The 17,153-nt window shown below is 34.7% G+C and overlaps 2 protein-coding genes and 1 non-coding gene across 5 annotated transcripts; 2 read left to right on the top strand and 1 right to left on the bottom strand.

Annotated features, from left to right (window-relative positions):
* The first annotated feature begins 1,132 nt into the window (after window positions 1-1,132).
* Window positions 1,133-1,204, top strand: TRNAM-CAU. Its single transcript has one exon. It is a non-coding gene; the product is annotated as a tRNA-Met (tRNA).
* Window positions 1,205-1,320: 116 nt separating this feature from the next.
* LOC120253409 (activating signal cointegrator 1 complex subunit 2) lies at window positions 1,321-7,309 on the top strand. 2 transcript variants are annotated; one of them, XM_039261751.1, is made up of 10 exons: window positions 1,321-1,748; window positions 1,824-1,983; window positions 2,132-2,193; window positions 2,315-2,409; window positions 2,638-2,751; window positions 3,612-3,677; window positions 3,766-3,863; window positions 3,952-4,358; window positions 4,845-6,093; window positions 6,976-7,309. In XM_039261751.1, exons 1-9 carry the CDS (start codon window positions 1,376-1,378, stop codon window positions 5,924-5,926), a joined length of 2,457 nt encoding a protein of 818 aa, XP_039117685.1. In that variant the 5' UTR covers window positions 1,321-1,375; the 3' UTR covers window positions 5,927-6,093; window positions 6,976-7,309. The 2 variants fall into 2 exon arrangements, with proteins under 2 accessions (XP_039117685.1, XP_039117686.1); XM_039261752.1 differs by lacking the exon at window positions 1,321-1,748 and having other exon boundaries at window positions 1,848-1,983; window positions 2,326-2,409.
* A 939-nt stretch (window positions 7,310-8,248) lies between these two features.
* Window positions 8,249-12,395, bottom strand: LOC120253421 (formin-like protein 8). 2 transcript variants are annotated; one of them, XM_039261767.1, is made up of 5 exons: window positions 11,148-12,395; window positions 10,834-11,033; window positions 9,492-9,733; window positions 8,563-9,351; window positions 8,249-8,480 (listed from the first exon to the last, which is right to left on the bottom strand). In XM_039261767.1, exons 1-4 carry the CDS (start codon window positions 12,380-12,382, stop codon window positions 8,566-8,568), a joined length of 2,463 nt encoding a protein of 820 aa, XP_039117701.1. In that variant the 5' UTR covers window positions 12,383-12,395; the 3' UTR covers window positions 8,249-8,480; window positions 8,563-8,565. The 2 variants fall into 2 exon arrangements, with proteins under 2 accessions (XP_039117701.1, XP_039117700.1); XM_039261766.1 differs by having other exon boundaries at window positions 8,249-9,351.
* Window positions 12,396-17,153: the final 4,758 nt, after the last annotated feature.

Below are 17,153 nucleotides of genomic sequence, written 5' to 3'. Positions count from 1 at the left end.
ATGCATGTTATATGAAAAAATAATTTTATTATTTATCAAGCTAATTAAGAAATTGATAATTGAATTTTTAAATAAATTAAATCATAAATTAAAAATATTTTAACAGTTAAAACATTTTAAATAATTTTTATTAGTGATATATTACATTGTAATAAATATTTAAATAAATTATTGTTGAAAATAATTAATTTCAAGTATTTTGTTGTTAAATAGTAATAATAATAAAAAATGAGATGTGTAAAAAAATATATATTTTTTTGGTAAAATTTGGGGCTTATGGTTAGAGTCTAATTTACTGTAGTAATGTTAAACTTGGAATTTTGGGTTGTGGGTTGAACATCATCTAAGAAGTGACCATGTCTTTTGACTAACCTAATGACTTATTCTCTTTATCTAAAAAAAAATACTTTGCTTTGATTTTAGATTCTTATTTCATAAAATATAAAAAAAATTAAAAAATTGTTATTTTAGTCCCATGACCATGGTTTTGAAGGAGACGAAGATTTGTCTATCTCTTATATTATTAATATTATATCTAATATTATATAAATGAGGACCGGTAGTTTATGGACATTCATAGATAAGTTATCTGCGAATGTCCTTTTATCAACCATTGAATTTGAATCCATCAGTTAACATCATCCATTATAATGAAAAGTACTATATAAACAGTATTGTCAACAATACTATATGGAATTAATAATGTTTTTATGATCAATTGTACAATTGAAAAACAATAAAAAAAAATTAAATCCCCCACCTATCCACCCTTATTTGCAAATCCCATTTTACATATTCGGGAACAAAAATTATATATAAGAAATGTGTAAGATTTAAATTTATAACTTATGAGTAGAGAGTAAAATAAAACACCAACCACTAACCACTTTATTATAAGAGTTGTTTTCGTTATAATTTTCATAAAGGACATATATATATATATATATAATATAAAGCTACCTCTAAGTTTTTTAAAATTATTTAATTTATATCAGATATTTAAAGGAATTATTTTATTAAATTAAATTAAAGTCGTTTTGATTGATCATTAATATTTGGCAAAAAAAAATTAATTTTAATCAAGCATTATAGTTTTTAATAAATAATGTAGATATTTACCTTATGTCAGAAAATCAGAGTGGCGCAGCGGAAGCGTGGTGGGCCCATAACCCACAGGTCCGAGGATCGAAACCTCGCTCTGATATTGTTTTTGTTTAACTTTTATTTTTATTTTTATTTTTTATATTTTACAAATTCGGGTTCGGATGTGATAGAAACCCTCGATCCGACCCGTTATCTCGCCAAAACGCATGAGCTAAGAGCTCTGCTTCTTCAGCCCCCCATCGAAGCTCCCACGACGCTCGAAGGCGCATCCATGGCTTCCGCGCCGCCCCAGCGATCCCACGGCCACCACCGCCCGGCCCGCACCCAGATGCGCTTCGTTCCCAAATCCAACTCCTCCGCTTCCTCTGCCGCCGTCTCCGATCACCCCAAACCCACTCCGCCGCTCACCACCTCCTTTCGCGGCTCCACTCCTCCGACAACCCGATCTAGAGACCAAGCGAAGCTTATAGATAGTGGCGGACTTAGCTTCGTGAACTACTTGCCTCAGGACGAGGCCGTGGCCTCAGGTCTTGGCGCTGGTGATGGCGGCGTCGACGCCGAGGAGTCGCAGAGGGTCGTCGACATCCTCAACGAAGAGCTTTCTCAGCTTCTTAAGATGACCCCTAGGGATTTCTGGCGAGAAGGTTTAATTCATCTTTGAATGTTTTTATTCTTTACCATTGGATCTGATTTGAGGATTTCTCCTAAATTTTGTTTAGTGGCGAGGAACGAGTCTTTGCATGAGTTTTTGGATAGCTATCTTCAGTTCAGGCATAGATGGTATGACTTGCCACACCGTGGAGCTAAAGGGATGGTCGCTGGGGTTGTTGTTGGTGAGCTTGAGCTTTGCCGCCGTGTATTCATGGTCCTATATCGAATGTGAGCTTTGCCTTCTTAATTTTGTGTTGAAATTCTCGAAAGAAGTGCATAATTGCATTCAAATTAAGAATAAAAAACTTTTTTTTTCTTGTAACTTTATTCTCTTATGAATGCCTTTAATTATACGGAATTCTTTTGATTAATGTAGATCCTCCAACAAAGATCCTGGAGTGAAGGCCAGTGATGGCCTCAGTGCGAAAGAGCACACAGGTTTCTTTTTTCTCGTCTTAATTGCAATTATATGTTTTCTCACAGCTGTTCCTTGTCTTGTGTGACGGTTGAAATTGAAGTTCTGGGATAGTCTGATTTTATTTATTTGTTCCTATTGTAGCTCTTTTGCAGGAAAAGAAGCTACTTGACTTACCGAAGTTGTTGGATATATGTGCCATCTATGGGCATGAAAATAGAGAGCTGACAGGCTTATTGGTGAGCCTTGATATCCTGTTAGTGTTTGTCTAGTTTGTGGTTCAGTTTTAATATGCTGTCTGTTCACCATTTGTCTTGTTTGCGGTATAATATATTACTATCGTTACAGCTTATATTTTTTTAACTTTTTTATAGCTTTGGGATTTTTATTCACTGTGGAAGCTTCATTTCCTTGCCATCTTATTGATTTTGATTGTTAATTGTATCTTCTCCTCATATTTTGTCCAGGTAGCAAATGCATTGAAGGCGCAATTGGCACTTACTGATAATATTTCTTCAGTGGTGGCACATCTCCTAGACATCATTCTGACGATGCATCAGCGGTGTGACTCCTCACTGGAGGTGGGAATCTTCAACTCAACTTCTTTAAGTCCTATGGATATCTATAAATCGTTTTGATTGTAAAGACTTCATGATCTAAAATGTTGGTCCATCAGATATTTTTGACTGTATATGATTTTGATAAGTTGATTCGAATGTCAAACCTCCCTGATCAAAAAGTTGGTTCATCATATATATATGCTTGACCATTGCTGATTTTTTTTTAATTGAAACTTGGTGTTTAAAAGATTGCTATTATGACTTTTTCTGTATCTTCATTGCTAATTGGACTATTAGATTGTTCTATCAAGACCATTTCATGGTTGGAAGCAGATGGAGGTATATCTGTCTTTATTCACCCTTCTTTGTTAGAACACTAGGTGATATTGGCTTGTGGATTTCTCATTGATAACGACATGTATTTGTATTTGTTTTCTGTTAGTATATGTCAGGTGTATATTTACACGCTGGTAAGATAGTGTTCATTTGGAACTAGATGTTGCTCTCTTAAGTTGTAAAATTAGTCTTGGTTTAACACTGCTATTATATGTGAGTTTGCCTGTATCTCGACTGATTAGTTATTTTTGGTTCTTGTAATCCCTATTAGTCGACCTAGATATATTTATTAAGGTTTGATAACACTAAATATTGAGTCTTATGTTCTTTCAACATTAGGCTTCTTATAGTTTGAATATCTCCTAAAGGCACAAAAGACATAGTTCAAGCAGAATTGACTCAATGCCAATATTCTTCTGGGTCAGTTTATTTTGGTTGCTATGGATTTTGAATCCTGTTATTTTATTTTATATGTTAGATGAGTGTTTTGCAGAAAGTGTGAGGTGATGCAAGGACTCATTAATTTGTGTTCATTTAACGTGCAGGTCTTACTCTCTGCTGGAGGACATGAATATCATGGACTTGAACAACTTTATAAAGATTTCCTAGAGGCAAGTGAACATCACAGTGCATTAAATTATATCTTTCTTGTTTTCGGTGTCTTCTTCTTTCTCAGCTAGATATCTGTTGTACCCGCAGGTAATCGACTTCATAAATGATGCAGTTGCTACTTTAGACGCTTTTGTTGAAGCATACAGGCCTGCAGCTATGTACTTTGCTAACTCATTTGAATTGAGGTAACTGTCTTCATGGAGTTCCCATATTATTCATGCATAGCAACTTTTCACATACAGTTGTAACATTTTGAACTCTTGCCATTTGCAGTTCTGGAAATGAGGAACTACTCAAGATCCTTGCAAGAGTGCATGATTTATTGCTGCCTTCTTTAGTCCGAGGTTTCATGGTTATTAATGCTAGCGCTGATGCTGATGCTATTCTGAGTTTAAAAATGTTGTCTTTCAGAATTGTGAAGTTTGGTTGGAAGTTATTGGAATTTTGCTATTTGAGCAATGAAATATTAGAAGATAGTGTCCTGGCCACCTCTGCCAAAATGTTTCCTGGCCAAGTTGAGGATCCTGTTATAAGGGGAGATATTTTAGTTCAAACCCTCAAAGAGATCAATGAGGAAGTTTCTTATCATATTCAGGAGAACCATGTTACTGTATCATTTCTGCAGAATCTTGAAAAAACTTATAGCTTATTGAGCCAAATCACTAGCCTTCGTGCCAGTGGTAAGTGTCTTGTTGCTTCTGTATTGCTTCTCTTTTATTTTTCCTTTAGTTGGGAATAATTTCTTTAGCTTTTCAAACCCTGAGATCATGATATTGTCTTTTCCTATCCATGGCGTTTTCCATCATATATGTGTTTTTTTTATATTAATTTACAAGCTATTTGCTTATTTACCTGCTGTTTTTATTTGATTAATGTTCATTGCAAAACTGTTATCACCATCCTTAAATTTTATGGTCCATTATCCCATTGGCACACCAGAAATATGTGCATATATAGCTGCTGATGTGGGAGTGATGTTGGAAACTTCTTTGAACTATTAGGTATTCTGTATTCTTGCTAGTTTCAACAAAACAAAGAATTGATGGGAAAATAAAGAAGCATTAGATTTGCACATTATTTGAGATATATCATACTCTATCAGATCCAGACATCATATGTGTCAAAGGTTTTTCGTTGTTTCGTTTGTCTTACACTTACATTTTCAGGATGGATCTTTGTTGATGAGGGCCAATTTCAATATATATCTCACATTGTGACACCACCTCCTTTGAAGTCTTTGGAGAAAGAAGTTGGTTTTCCAGTCACCTCAGGGAATGATAAGTCACATATGGATGAAGATGCAGTCATTCTCGAGTCTAAAATCAGTCAAATAAAGGACCTTTTCCCTGAATATGGGAAAGGTTTTCTCTCAGCTTGTCTTGAAGTCTATAACCAAAATCCTGAGGAGGTGATTCAAAGGATATTAGAGGGTACCCTTCATGATGATCTCTTATCTCTTGATACTTCACTTGAGCAGATTCCACCACCAAAGTCAGCAGCCAAAGAAAAGAATGATAAGGGAAAAGGAGTGCTAGTAGAACCTGCAATTGGAAGTAGTTCCTTGCCAACTAAAGGTGGTTATTTGGCAGTAAGGAAAGACATTGATGGCCCTTCAACTGCCTCCTTTCCATCTTCACATGGACGCTACACAAGGAAGTCCAACAATGAAGTTATTGAATCTGAAGTTTTGGACTCGAGAACTGCTAAAGATGCAGTGAGGTCTGCTGTTCTTGCAGCAGAATATGAATATGAAGATGAATATGATGATTCTTTTGATGATCTTGGCCTCAGTGTTGTTGAATCAGGATTTGAAGAAACAGAGAACTTGAGTGATGGCAGTCCTTTGGCAGGGAAATCGTGGGGGACTGAGAGTGAGCCTCCATCACGAAATTCTACTTCAAGGTGGGCTTCACAAAAGAAGCCACAGTTCTATGTTAAAGATGGAAAGAACTACAGCTACAAGGTCTCCGGTTCTGTTGCTGTATCTAATACTCAAGAAGCAGCTTTAGTTAATCAAGCACAGAAAGAAATTATTCATGGCTTGGGCCGAGGTGGAAATTTACCTCTTGGCGCTGTCAGAAGATTGATGGATGCAGAGGAGCAGGATCACCAGGCATCTGATGCTGTGGAAAATACAGGACGAGGGAACCCAAATCCTCGGGGAAGGGGAGGGCGAAGAGGCGGTGGAAATCATTACAGGAAAGATCGAGCAATGAAAAAGCATTTTTCATCTGTCAGTGGTATTTAGAAATATTACTGTAAAAACTGTAAATGGCTATGAGAGAGTTCTGTACATATGGGACTGCGACGATGCCAATCGCATTTGAATTTCCAAACAAGCGCCCTTCCGGTGACTAATTCGTCTGTTTTGTCAATCAGATAGAAGAGGAGATAGGCAGTGTAGCTGATACTCAGGTAAGTGTTTTTTATTGTTTTTTAATTTTTTTTTTTTTATCATACTTTCTTGCTACAATTCCTTTTGAGAAGGTAGAGCAATAAATTTTAATCAATATGTACTTGAATCACATTTACTTGCCTTAAAACCTCGTTTGATTTGTTATAAACCTAGATGTTGTGATCTGCATTACTTGTTTAAATCAGTTTACTTGAAAGTCTTAAATGTAATTTTCTGCTAGTGTATATTGATAGGAACTGTTGGATCATGATGTAGTCTATGCGATATTTCTGAACACCTCTTATTGTTCATAATTTTGAAGAGATAGTGCTTAATCTGGACAATTCCAAGTGAAGCCTTGGAAGTATCGTATGCAGTAAAGGTTTTTCAAAAATCAAAACTATAGTGTGAGTTGTGATTCAGTCTTCACAACTGGTGAATGGAAATCTCTATGATTATTGGAGCTCAATCAAGAAAAATTAATAGGACTTTTAACTATTAGAAGTTGGGAATGTTCATTTTAGGAGCCCTTAATAAGATTTCCAATGTATTCTTCGATAGTTCTTAATCCCAAAATTGAGAGTTCATATTACTTGGTTCCAGAACCGGGGTATTCTCTGGTTCTGGCCTATCACAGCCTGACATGTGTCCCCAGAAAAAGTTAATAACACATGTCAGGCTGTGATAGGTCAGAACTAGGGAATACCTTGGTTCTGGAACCAAGCAACATGAACTCCAAAATTGACTCTCACTATTTAGTTGATTCTTTTATTTATTTTGAATTCATTTCCTTTACATCTTGTGTCCTCCCTTGTTATTATGGAATATGTATGGTCCACTAGTTTGAAGAGCTTCCTTATTAAGTTTCTAATGGTACCTAATCTTATTTGTTTGATAAACAGGGTGGGAGAAATTGATCTTCTTCAGCAAAGAGTCACCCATTTGTTTGTCACAAATAGCAGGGATTTATATGAAGTTGGTGCTCATTTTTTAAGTTTTTTCTTTTTTGAAATTGTTATGAAGTTAATTAAATTAAAGAAGGCTGAGGATGAAACTTTCAGTACAGTACTAGCATAAGAACTTTTTTGATGATTTTCCAACAACTTTTATATTTCAAGAATCCAAAATTAAAAATGCTTCTAAATGGATGGATTAGTTACTCTTGTCAGAAGTTTGTGCCTTGAATACTGGTTTCTTTATTTGTATTTTTTGAACATGTAACCAAAGTTATCAATTTTTGCATCTTGGACAGATTTTTGCAAAATAATTCAAGAAAATTTGGATACAATTTCTTCTAATTCTTTGTGTCCCTAATTAGGTTTTTGGATTAAAAGTTGTTTGCAGATTTCGATGTTATGATACATATCTTAAATCCAAACTATGTTACTAAACATATTATGTTGAGTTAATAGGATTGAGGACTTAAACTTATATATTTTCATATTGATATTTACCAAATTAATCTATTTGGATTATAAATTGCTTTAATATGTCTTTTAATAGATTTACATAATTTTAAATGTATATTTATCAAACCAAATAGGACTATTACTAGTAATATATACAATCAATCAGATGGGAGTCCTGACAGAACACGAAAATTATGGTTTTCAGACAATTTTTTTATATGCAATTAATTATCTCAAAGTAATAATTAATAGGCCTTTAAGTTTGAGCTATGTATATTTCCATTAATGATATCTATACTACAAATCTCAGCAGAGATGTGGTATCTCCAATTATATTAATATGCAGCAAAGTTTTCACTCAACACGCATTGGGTTTTTTTCACACATGGAAATTCATGTTGAGTATTTTAACCAAAAAAAATAAAATAAAATAAAATAACAAAAACAAGAGTCTAGGTTTACATCTTAATACTATAACCTTTGCATGAGAAGAACAAGAAATAGATATCTATTTGGACAAACATTTTGAAATGTCGGATTAGCATTTTGAAATGTCAGGTTCCTGTAAGAACAATTCACAAGTGATAATTCAAATCATGGTGAAAGCATATATTAGGAGTGTGAATAATAATTGTATGTGAGTGGTTCCAGTGCTCACATGTGTGTAAATTTTGCACTGAAGTCTCTGCATGATCTTATCTTTCTTATTTTGACAAAAAATAAATAAATAAATAAATAAACAATTGAAATTTCAATTACAAAAAGTCAAGGCAAATCAGCCTCAGTTTCCCTTCAATACAGTACAAAACATACATATATATATGTATATATATTAAAAAAAAAATTTATATCAAAGAAACATCATAAATACAAAAAACAATAATCAAATCATGTTGTTTACTTCTATGATTTTATCTATGTGACAACATCTATATATCAAAATGCCTTCCAGAGCTTCAAAGGCGCTTATTTACACTGATTTTGATATTCTCCTGCTCCTTCAGACCATGGAAAAGCACTCTGTAAAATTAGTATCTTGTATGGATTGTGTGTTCTTTGATTATATGCACTCTAGCTTACCTTTTAAGGAGATAAACTATCTTCATCTGAATTTCCATCTCGCCGCATTCCATATCTCTGAAGAACAGGCAATGAAGCACTTGCCGATATCCTAAATGATCGAGCAGACCCCATCATGGTTCTCTCTTGCATTCGGCTCACTTCCCTGCATACATTATCTAACACCGATAAAAAGTCTCTTACAACCATGAATATCCTCAGAGGATGTGCTTCTTCTTTTGCTGCATCTCCGTGGAAGTACTCGGTAATCTCTTTAACCAGACAAAGCGTCTTCTTCTCTTCAGCTTTAACTCGATCAATCTCATCTTCGGCCTCCCTAAGAAACACTCTCATTGTATCAAAGAATCTTTTGCCTCCACTGCATGACCTGCCAAGTTGCAACACTGATTTGATCTTTTCAAGACCCATTTCGAGCTTCTTAACATAGCTGCTGAGCACATCAAAGTCCATAGAAGCTGCCTTTTTTACGTTTCCGAGCTCATTGCTCAGCCCGGCAACCACTTTCAATCCCTGTTTTCTGAATTCTTCTTCCTTGGTTTTGTTAGAGAGGCCTTCAGGTGTCGGATCGGAACCTGAGCCCTCTGATCGGATGATCTCTTGAACAACAAAATGGAGCAATGTTGTCTTCCCATCAGCACCTTTTACATCTGCAAGCTTTAGGAGGGTATCAAGTTTGAAGGCTTTTGCCTCGCCTCGGTTTGTACCTACATTCATTCGGTTACCTGTCTTGAGAACAGCATCAAGGAGCTTGAGAAATAGTCTACTGTTTCTCAGATCTTCACAAGCTGCCTGAGAAGGAGTAAAATATATTAGCTCTCTAGTGTGTACAAATGTGTATGAGTTAGCAACCATTCAGCCATTTATGGGTGCAATTTTTATGTGGTGCAGTAGTTAAGAAGGTTGTAAGAATTTCATTTGAAGATTTTTACCTCCAGTGTTTCAAAAGATTTTCTTAGATATTTTACTTCTGTCTCAAAATTGGCTCTGTATAGCAATGCATCAACTCTCTTGAAGGCAAAAGGAATATCCAACACGGCCTTCAGAAACCGCTCGGCAGAACCTAGTTTTGATATATCACCACTGTAATCCTTCAGCTTCAGTTCTTCCTCTTTAGTTGGAGCCATTTTCACCAAAGTTTCAAAAAGCTCAGCCCCGAGGCCTTCAGAATTACCTGTTAAAGCAGAGGAAAGATTCAAATCAATGTTAATTACTTAAATATATACATCTCAGATCAGTCACTGAAAGATCTTCATCTTAAACAGCTCATAAAGTACATAATGCACGATTTAATTATTTCACTTGTATTTGTATATTATAAGTAACATATATTCAGAATCTAGTTTCACATTATCAGATCCAATGTCCTTTGAAGTCACGACTTAAAACTGAAGCACAGTTGAAAAATAGTACAATTTAAATAAAGTTATGTTAGTTAGAGGAAAACTACAAGCACCAATTAAATCGGTAGGTATATCACATTCAGTAGCATTAGAAAATTCACCATAATGGTAGGTAACAGGTATCAGGTAACTCTCCATAAAAAATAAAAAATAAAAAAGACAAAAAACATTTATGATTCAAAAACCTTCTTCTCACTCCATGTTTGCAAGATAATTTATTAAGTGGTAACAAGAGCCTTTAAAGGAGCAATTCACTGGACCACCAACACTAAACAATTCAGCATTATTTTCAGTTATCTGACAGATAGAGACTAGAGATCTTTATATGATTGATGCACATACAAATCAAACAAAAATTACCCAATTTTTCAGTAACAGAGATCTTTATATGATTGGTGTACATACAAACCGAACAAAATTACCTAAAGTTTCAGCAACAAAGATGATCAAGATTGACATGCACTAAGTCTTAAAATACATCGTCTCAAACCTCATAATACCAATCAATCATTCAATACTCTTATCCATAGATAAGGGGTGCTGTACAAGTAGGTGCATCCAAGAAAATTTTACACTTCACATGCATAAGTGCACAAGAATCTAATCTACCATGCCAAATACAGGACCACAATTAATTATGACTTGTGCATGACCTAGATGTTGTTAGAAGACACTCACTCAATTCAATATAACATTGAAAACGGAGATTAAACCATCTAGATCTGTCAAGAAGGTGAACAAATAGCTAACTTGTGGTTCAAATTCATTCTTCTGTATCTGAAGTGATGAATTTTGAATGAACTTTCAAGCTAAAGCTTAATACAGAGCATGCAAACAAATTGATATTCATGAAAAGATCAGAAACACTCACCATCCAAAAGTGCATCGGTGACCTCCTCTCTAGTGACATTCAATGCCCGGAGAAGTATAGCTATGTTTTGTGCCTTTTTCGGGTCGAGAACTCTGTCTTCCTGCTTAAATGCAGGCAAGACAGACCTTCTCGGCATCTCCCTCGGAGCCGGAGTAGTTGAATTGCTCCCAAATAGAGTCTCAAACATGTCTTCATTCAATCTAAAGAGTCAATGAACATAAACATAAACAAAGAAACAAACTCAATGAAATCAAAGTCAAGAGAACAAACAAAATTGAACACAAAGGAATCCAAAATTCAATAGTACTACTCACTGAAACGAGCTAGACTTCAGTTGATCCCACACCATTGCCCTATCGGAACTCGCCCGTACTTTGTCCCAATGTAGAGGCTTCAACCTCGGCCTGGCTTCGTTCTCCGGTCGCTCATTGCCGGCGCTGTTCACCTGGGAAGATGTATTGCCGAGCTTAGCGAATGAAACCGGAGCATCAGTTCGAACAGGAAGCGGTCTCAGGAGTTGCCGCCGTGATGAGGGTTGTACCGGCTCCGGCGAGACGGATGCCTCTGTAGAGGGTCTAGATGGTGCCATTTCTGTAATTTTCTCCATTCTATGAAGCGGTGGAGGTGGAGGTGGAGGTGGAGGCGGTGGCGGAGGAGGGGGTGGAGGCGGTGGCGGAACTAATGGCCTTGGCGCCGCCGAAGAGATAGCGTGCTTGATGTCGGACGGGGCCGGGCTAGGGAGAACCATTCGAGGAGAAGATCGCCGTGACCGAGGCCCGGAATCCACGCTAAGGACCAGCACGTCCTTCCCAGCGGAGCCAGCCCCCGGGAGGCTCCACCGAGAGGCGGTGCTGCTAGGGCTCTCAGACGTCACTGAACGCCGGGGCGTATAGAACCCATCGTCGTCCGATGAAACCCCAGCAGGCGGTGCTGAGACCCGCCGCCCCAGCGGCGGCAACGGCTGGAGCTCCGGGCTCGGATGGCGGACCTCTAGCACCCGCTCCGAGCTCAGCTTCCGGTACGGCGATCCGTTCGCCTCATCGTTGGCCAGTCTCCGGCTCGATGGATCCACCGTTCCGAGATACAAAAACTCCGGCGCGGCGGTGGACCTCTCGGCTCCCTGTTGATCAGCATTCCCCCCGATGAGCTTCGTCGATTCCAAAGGGGCTCGGCCTCTACGGCGATAGAGGAAGAACCCTGAGACCGATAGCAAGGCCAATGCCGTGATTCCGATGAAGACGCCGACGGCGACCTTGGCGGTAGGGGAGTGGTGAGCGACGGGGCGAGAGGAGGCCGAGACGTTGGCCGCGGTAGGGGTCTGGAAGGAGGCCGGGTCCGGCGGGGGATTGGGGAAGAAGTTGCCCGGAGTGGAGTCGGGGGAGAACGGAGGGACGTCGGTGCTGGAGTCCGCCGCCGGTGGCGGGGGCGGCGCCGTCCAATCAATGGGGAAGAGGGGCTCGTGGAGGAGCCGGCGATGACCACCGTCCGATGAGGTATGGACAGTGGAGACGAGAGCGAGGACGAGAACGATGATGACGTGGCAACTCATCGTCCGAGATCGATCTCTCTCTCTCACTGAGTTCCTCTAAGAACACTAAAAGACCGTGTGGTGACGTCATCAAGCCGCCATTTTTCTACTTGAAGTTTTGACACGTGTCTAAAAAAAAGAATTTTTTAAATATTATATATATATATATATTTTTTCTAGTAGTATAAACTATAAAATAAATAATTGTTAAAAATTGAGAATTGGTTGCGGAACAATCTGAATTATTATTTTTTTGTTTTTTAAAATATAATGAATATTTTATATAAAAATTAGGATACATCAATTGCAAACACAAACATCCCCGGTTAAAAACAGTGGCAGTGGTGGAGATACAGAGAAACGAGTTGTTAGGGGGAGTGTTTGTATGAATCAATTTTGATACTTTTGATTTATTGTGTTAAAAATAGTGTTAATTTTATTTTTTAATTATTTATAAACATAATAATTCTATTTATATGAATAACAAATAATTATTATATTGAAATTCAACTGTTACCATGAACATAGTTGATTTTGAATTTACCAACCAATATATGTATGTGATGCGATCTTATATAAAGTAATTTATTAACAACCAATAAATATTATTTAAGTACTAAAATTATATATATATATATATATATATGTGTGTGTGTGTACGGACGGATGAGATCGAGGGGGGAGAGGAAGGTACGGTGGGGATAAAGAGGAGATGATGATGATGATGAGGTGGGGGCCCAGGAATAGAGAGAAAGTGTTGGGCCGGGTTCTTTACTTGGGTGGGAGGGATGGGGTCACGTGACACACGTGGCGTTGGAGAATTTTGGATTTGCTTTTTACATCGTGCTTTGCTTTTTCTTTAATTTCCTTTTTGTTTTTAATTTTATTTATTTATTTATTTATGTTTATTCATGGTCGCACGTAAAGCATCTCTAAAGTTGATCGGGTTGGCAGTGTCCGTTAGAAGCTTATTTTTAAAAAATTTTAAATATTAATATTTAATAATAATGGTTTTTTTAAGGCAATAACCTCAATTTAAAAAATTATGATAATCATGTATGAAAATACATAAATTATGATGATTTATAGATTTTTTAAGAGAATTCTCTCATCATTTAGTTTTGGAGGGGTGAAACTACTGTTTTTTCTATGTGAGATCTATACTTAAATCCCCAATCAATACTGATAAACAGTATTAAATCAAATGTATAGTGCATCAACAGTACAGAAACTATATTCTTATGATATGAACAATATATAAACCGTGCATAAATAGTACATATTGATGCACAGTATTGGACCCGGGGAAAAATTCAAAACTTTGCCCTCTACTTAGCATTCTTGTATCATACATAGCCCAATTGTTAACGAGTATTTTTTTTTTAAGTATGGTAAAAAAAAATAAATTTTATATTTTTTTAATTAAAAAATTTAGAATGGTTGAATGATTAGTAGAAATGTCACGTCGAGTAGCCTTATGAAAACATAAGAGAGATGTTGAAATGTGTCGGTGATAAGATACCAAATGGTCTCTCTTTTGGTTGGTTCTATGAGTGTTTCCTTGATCTTCACTGATTAGTAAAAATTATATTATAATAATAATCAATCATTGATTATGTAGGATTAATATGTTGTCTCTTTAGAAAACAATAAAATTAACTCCAATTCATATAATTTTACATTTTTAATATTTTTATCACAAATGGGAAAAGGAATATATTTATATTTATAATTATTTTAAAAAGTATCTATATTTATTATAGACCCAAAGTGATTTATTGTTTTTTCAAAAAAAAATTTTGTTGTTAATGTCTTTTTAAAAAAATATTCATTAAATATAGACTACTATCCATATTTTAAAAGTTTTTTTTATAAAATATAAAAAAACAACAACTCATATTTATCATATTATAAAATATATTTTCAACATCCACTGATATAAATTCAAGGCTTTAATTACTTATAAGATTTTAACTATCATACATTTTAAAGGGAATATGATGCTTGGTGCAAAAATCTCATTTCCACAAATATACATAAATAAATATATATATATATATATATATATATATATATATATATATATATATATAATAAAATATAAAGGCTTAAATGCACTATTGATCTCTACACTATGAATCTATGATCCTTGTAGTTTTTACTATATTATGTGTGTAAAGATTATTTTGGTCCATATTACTTATGTAGCCTGTAAAAATATATTTTATATTTTAAAATATATTTAATACTCCAGGTTTATTTCAATGATGTGGTAGCTAAGATATAAATATCATGTCAAATTGTCAACTGTAGCGACATAGTATTAAAATAAATTTTGATTGTTTTTTATTAATAAAAATTTTAAAAATATTTTATAATTTAAAATTTAAAATTATTTATAGATTTGTATATATTTAGAAACTTTAGTAAAACTTTTTTTGATTTCAAAAATTTTAGTATTTAAAAATTTATTTATGTAATAACTTATAAAAAACTGAGTTTAAGAATTTTTTTTAATAAATCTTTAAAAAAATATTTTAAACAACAAAATACCAAATGGTAGCTGATATGTCAAGTTATGCAAGACTAGTTATTTAAAAAATTCTAAAAATTCTATTTGGGTAACATGATGGATGAGACATGTGTCATTTACATATTAGCTATATATATATATATATCACATCATCAAAATTTATTCATGATCATATTGCCACCAAAATAAAATTTACATGTATAGCAAACGAGGTAATATATATATATATATATATATAATTAATTAATTAATTTTCTAAAATACAAAACTCAAAATGCATCATACATACTAGTACAAGGACCAATACTGCATTTAATCTAATTAAGTAACCAGCCTATAATTTCCATTCCAACAACTATAAATTTATATTAATATTAATTTGATGATCCCTTGCTAGCATGCTTTAATTAGAGGGTGCTCTACTACAATATATTTGTCTGAGATTTAGCAGACAAAACAATCTCATCAAATATATACATTCACATTAAATGTATATATATACACTGAGATTTATGAGTGATACTTTTAATTTTTTTTAGTAATATATTTTTTCCATAAATTAAGTGAAAAACTCATTTTAAGGTGTGCACATGCATAAAACTAATTAAAATTCAAACATGTCTTATCGGCAAAGACATGAAATTTTTAGATAGGAGATCCGGTGCCAATAGTTGTTGGCATAACACAATGTTTTTGTCATCATAAAAATTATCATAAAAAAATAAAAATAAAAATAAAATAGCTCTCATGATACTAAACTTATAATTTCTCATACAAACGAACTAAATAGATCTATAGGCGGATTAATTACCTTCCTTAAAAACAATATTCAAGTCATAATACATCATAAAACTTAATTAGCAAGGCTTTTATTGTCTTTGTTTTAGCTTTTTTGGATGATAATTTGTCACATTAGTTGCATTACAAACATGAAGAAGTCTCATTGAAAGTGTGGAACTTGAAATCACATGGTATGGAAATTAACTTGAAAGAATTCAAAGTTGCACTTTTCCAAAGTGATCCAGATATACAAAGTTACATGCATGTATATACTTTCAGGATATATTTCTATTTCCATGCATGTTTATGTAAGTGATGCTGCATGTGTAGTTCTGAAAGATGAATGAGAAAAATAGACTTCTTTCTCAAGTGGCTTTCAAGAGAGCCATGCACACAAATTAACTTTTTTCTTTCTCTCTGTAACAAGTGAAAGGTCTCATTCAGTTCAAAGAGTTCATGATTTTAAAAGACAAAGATATGCATATATATATATATATATATATATGAATGCATGGTGGATGGTAGGGTAGAGTATGAAACCAAAGTATCATTTGTGTATTATAAAGACCAACAATTGATTTTGTTTATCATGACATATTGAGCTTAAAGTGATATAAGGAAAAGTTATAAAATGGCCCACATATACTTTCATGCAAGAAAGGAGGGAAAAGAGAAGTAAAGTGGCAGAAGCTAAAGATGACAATGTTGGGGTTATCATGAGATGGAAAAAGAACAGACAACAAGAACAAGGAAAGTTTTTTTTTATGAGATTAACTAGTACTTGTTTTATTGAAGGGTTATGTTGGTGTTTATCTATCTCTTTCTTGCATTGAGTTGATGATGTTGAAATTTGGAAGTTTGATTGAGTGATTTAGTATATATTGCTTGCAAGGCTGTTTAAGAGTTGGCAATGTTTGAAACTCTAATAATAATATTAATTATCAGAATACAAAAACATCACTAGACAAAGCAAGTTCATACAAAAGCAAAGCCATATACATATGCTTGTGATAGTATTGCTTTTGTATGAACTTGATTTGTCTAGTGATGTTTTTGTATTTGATAATATATATATACATATGCTTGTGATGTTATTGTTTTTGTATGAACTTGCTTTGCCTAGTGATGTATGTGTACATGTGTATTCATGAAACTGAAATCCTATAAAAAATGGTTATATATTTAGTTCCAAATCATAAATATAACATACACATGATACACGAATCTTGGGCTAGTCTAATGATAATTACCATGTAGTGTGATTAAGAGTTCTCGAGTTCGAGCCTCTCAATTTACATTGCACTTGATTTTCTGTGGAAGCTCTGTATGAGAAGTACCTCTCGTCTTCTTCTCTAGAGTTGTATGATAAGGGAGTATATCCTTAGGAGATCATTCAAACCACCATAACTGGTGCACTTCCCACATTTGTTTGTCTTTTGATTTGGTGCTTATCATTTTTGTAAAAAAAAAAAAAAAACT

Source organism: Dioscorea cayenensis, unplaced genomic scaffold, assembly GCF_009730915.1.
Source record: "Dioscorea cayenensis subsp. rotundata cultivar TDr96_F1 unplaced genomic scaffold, TDr96_F1_v2_PseudoChromosome.rev07_lg8_w22 25.fasta BLBR01000075.1, whole genome shotgun sequence".
Lineage (NCBI taxonomy): Eukaryota > Viridiplantae > Streptophyta > Magnoliopsida > Dioscoreales > Dioscoreaceae > Dioscorea > Dioscorea cayenensis.
This window is presented reverse-complemented; position numbering and strand designations above follow the sequence as displayed.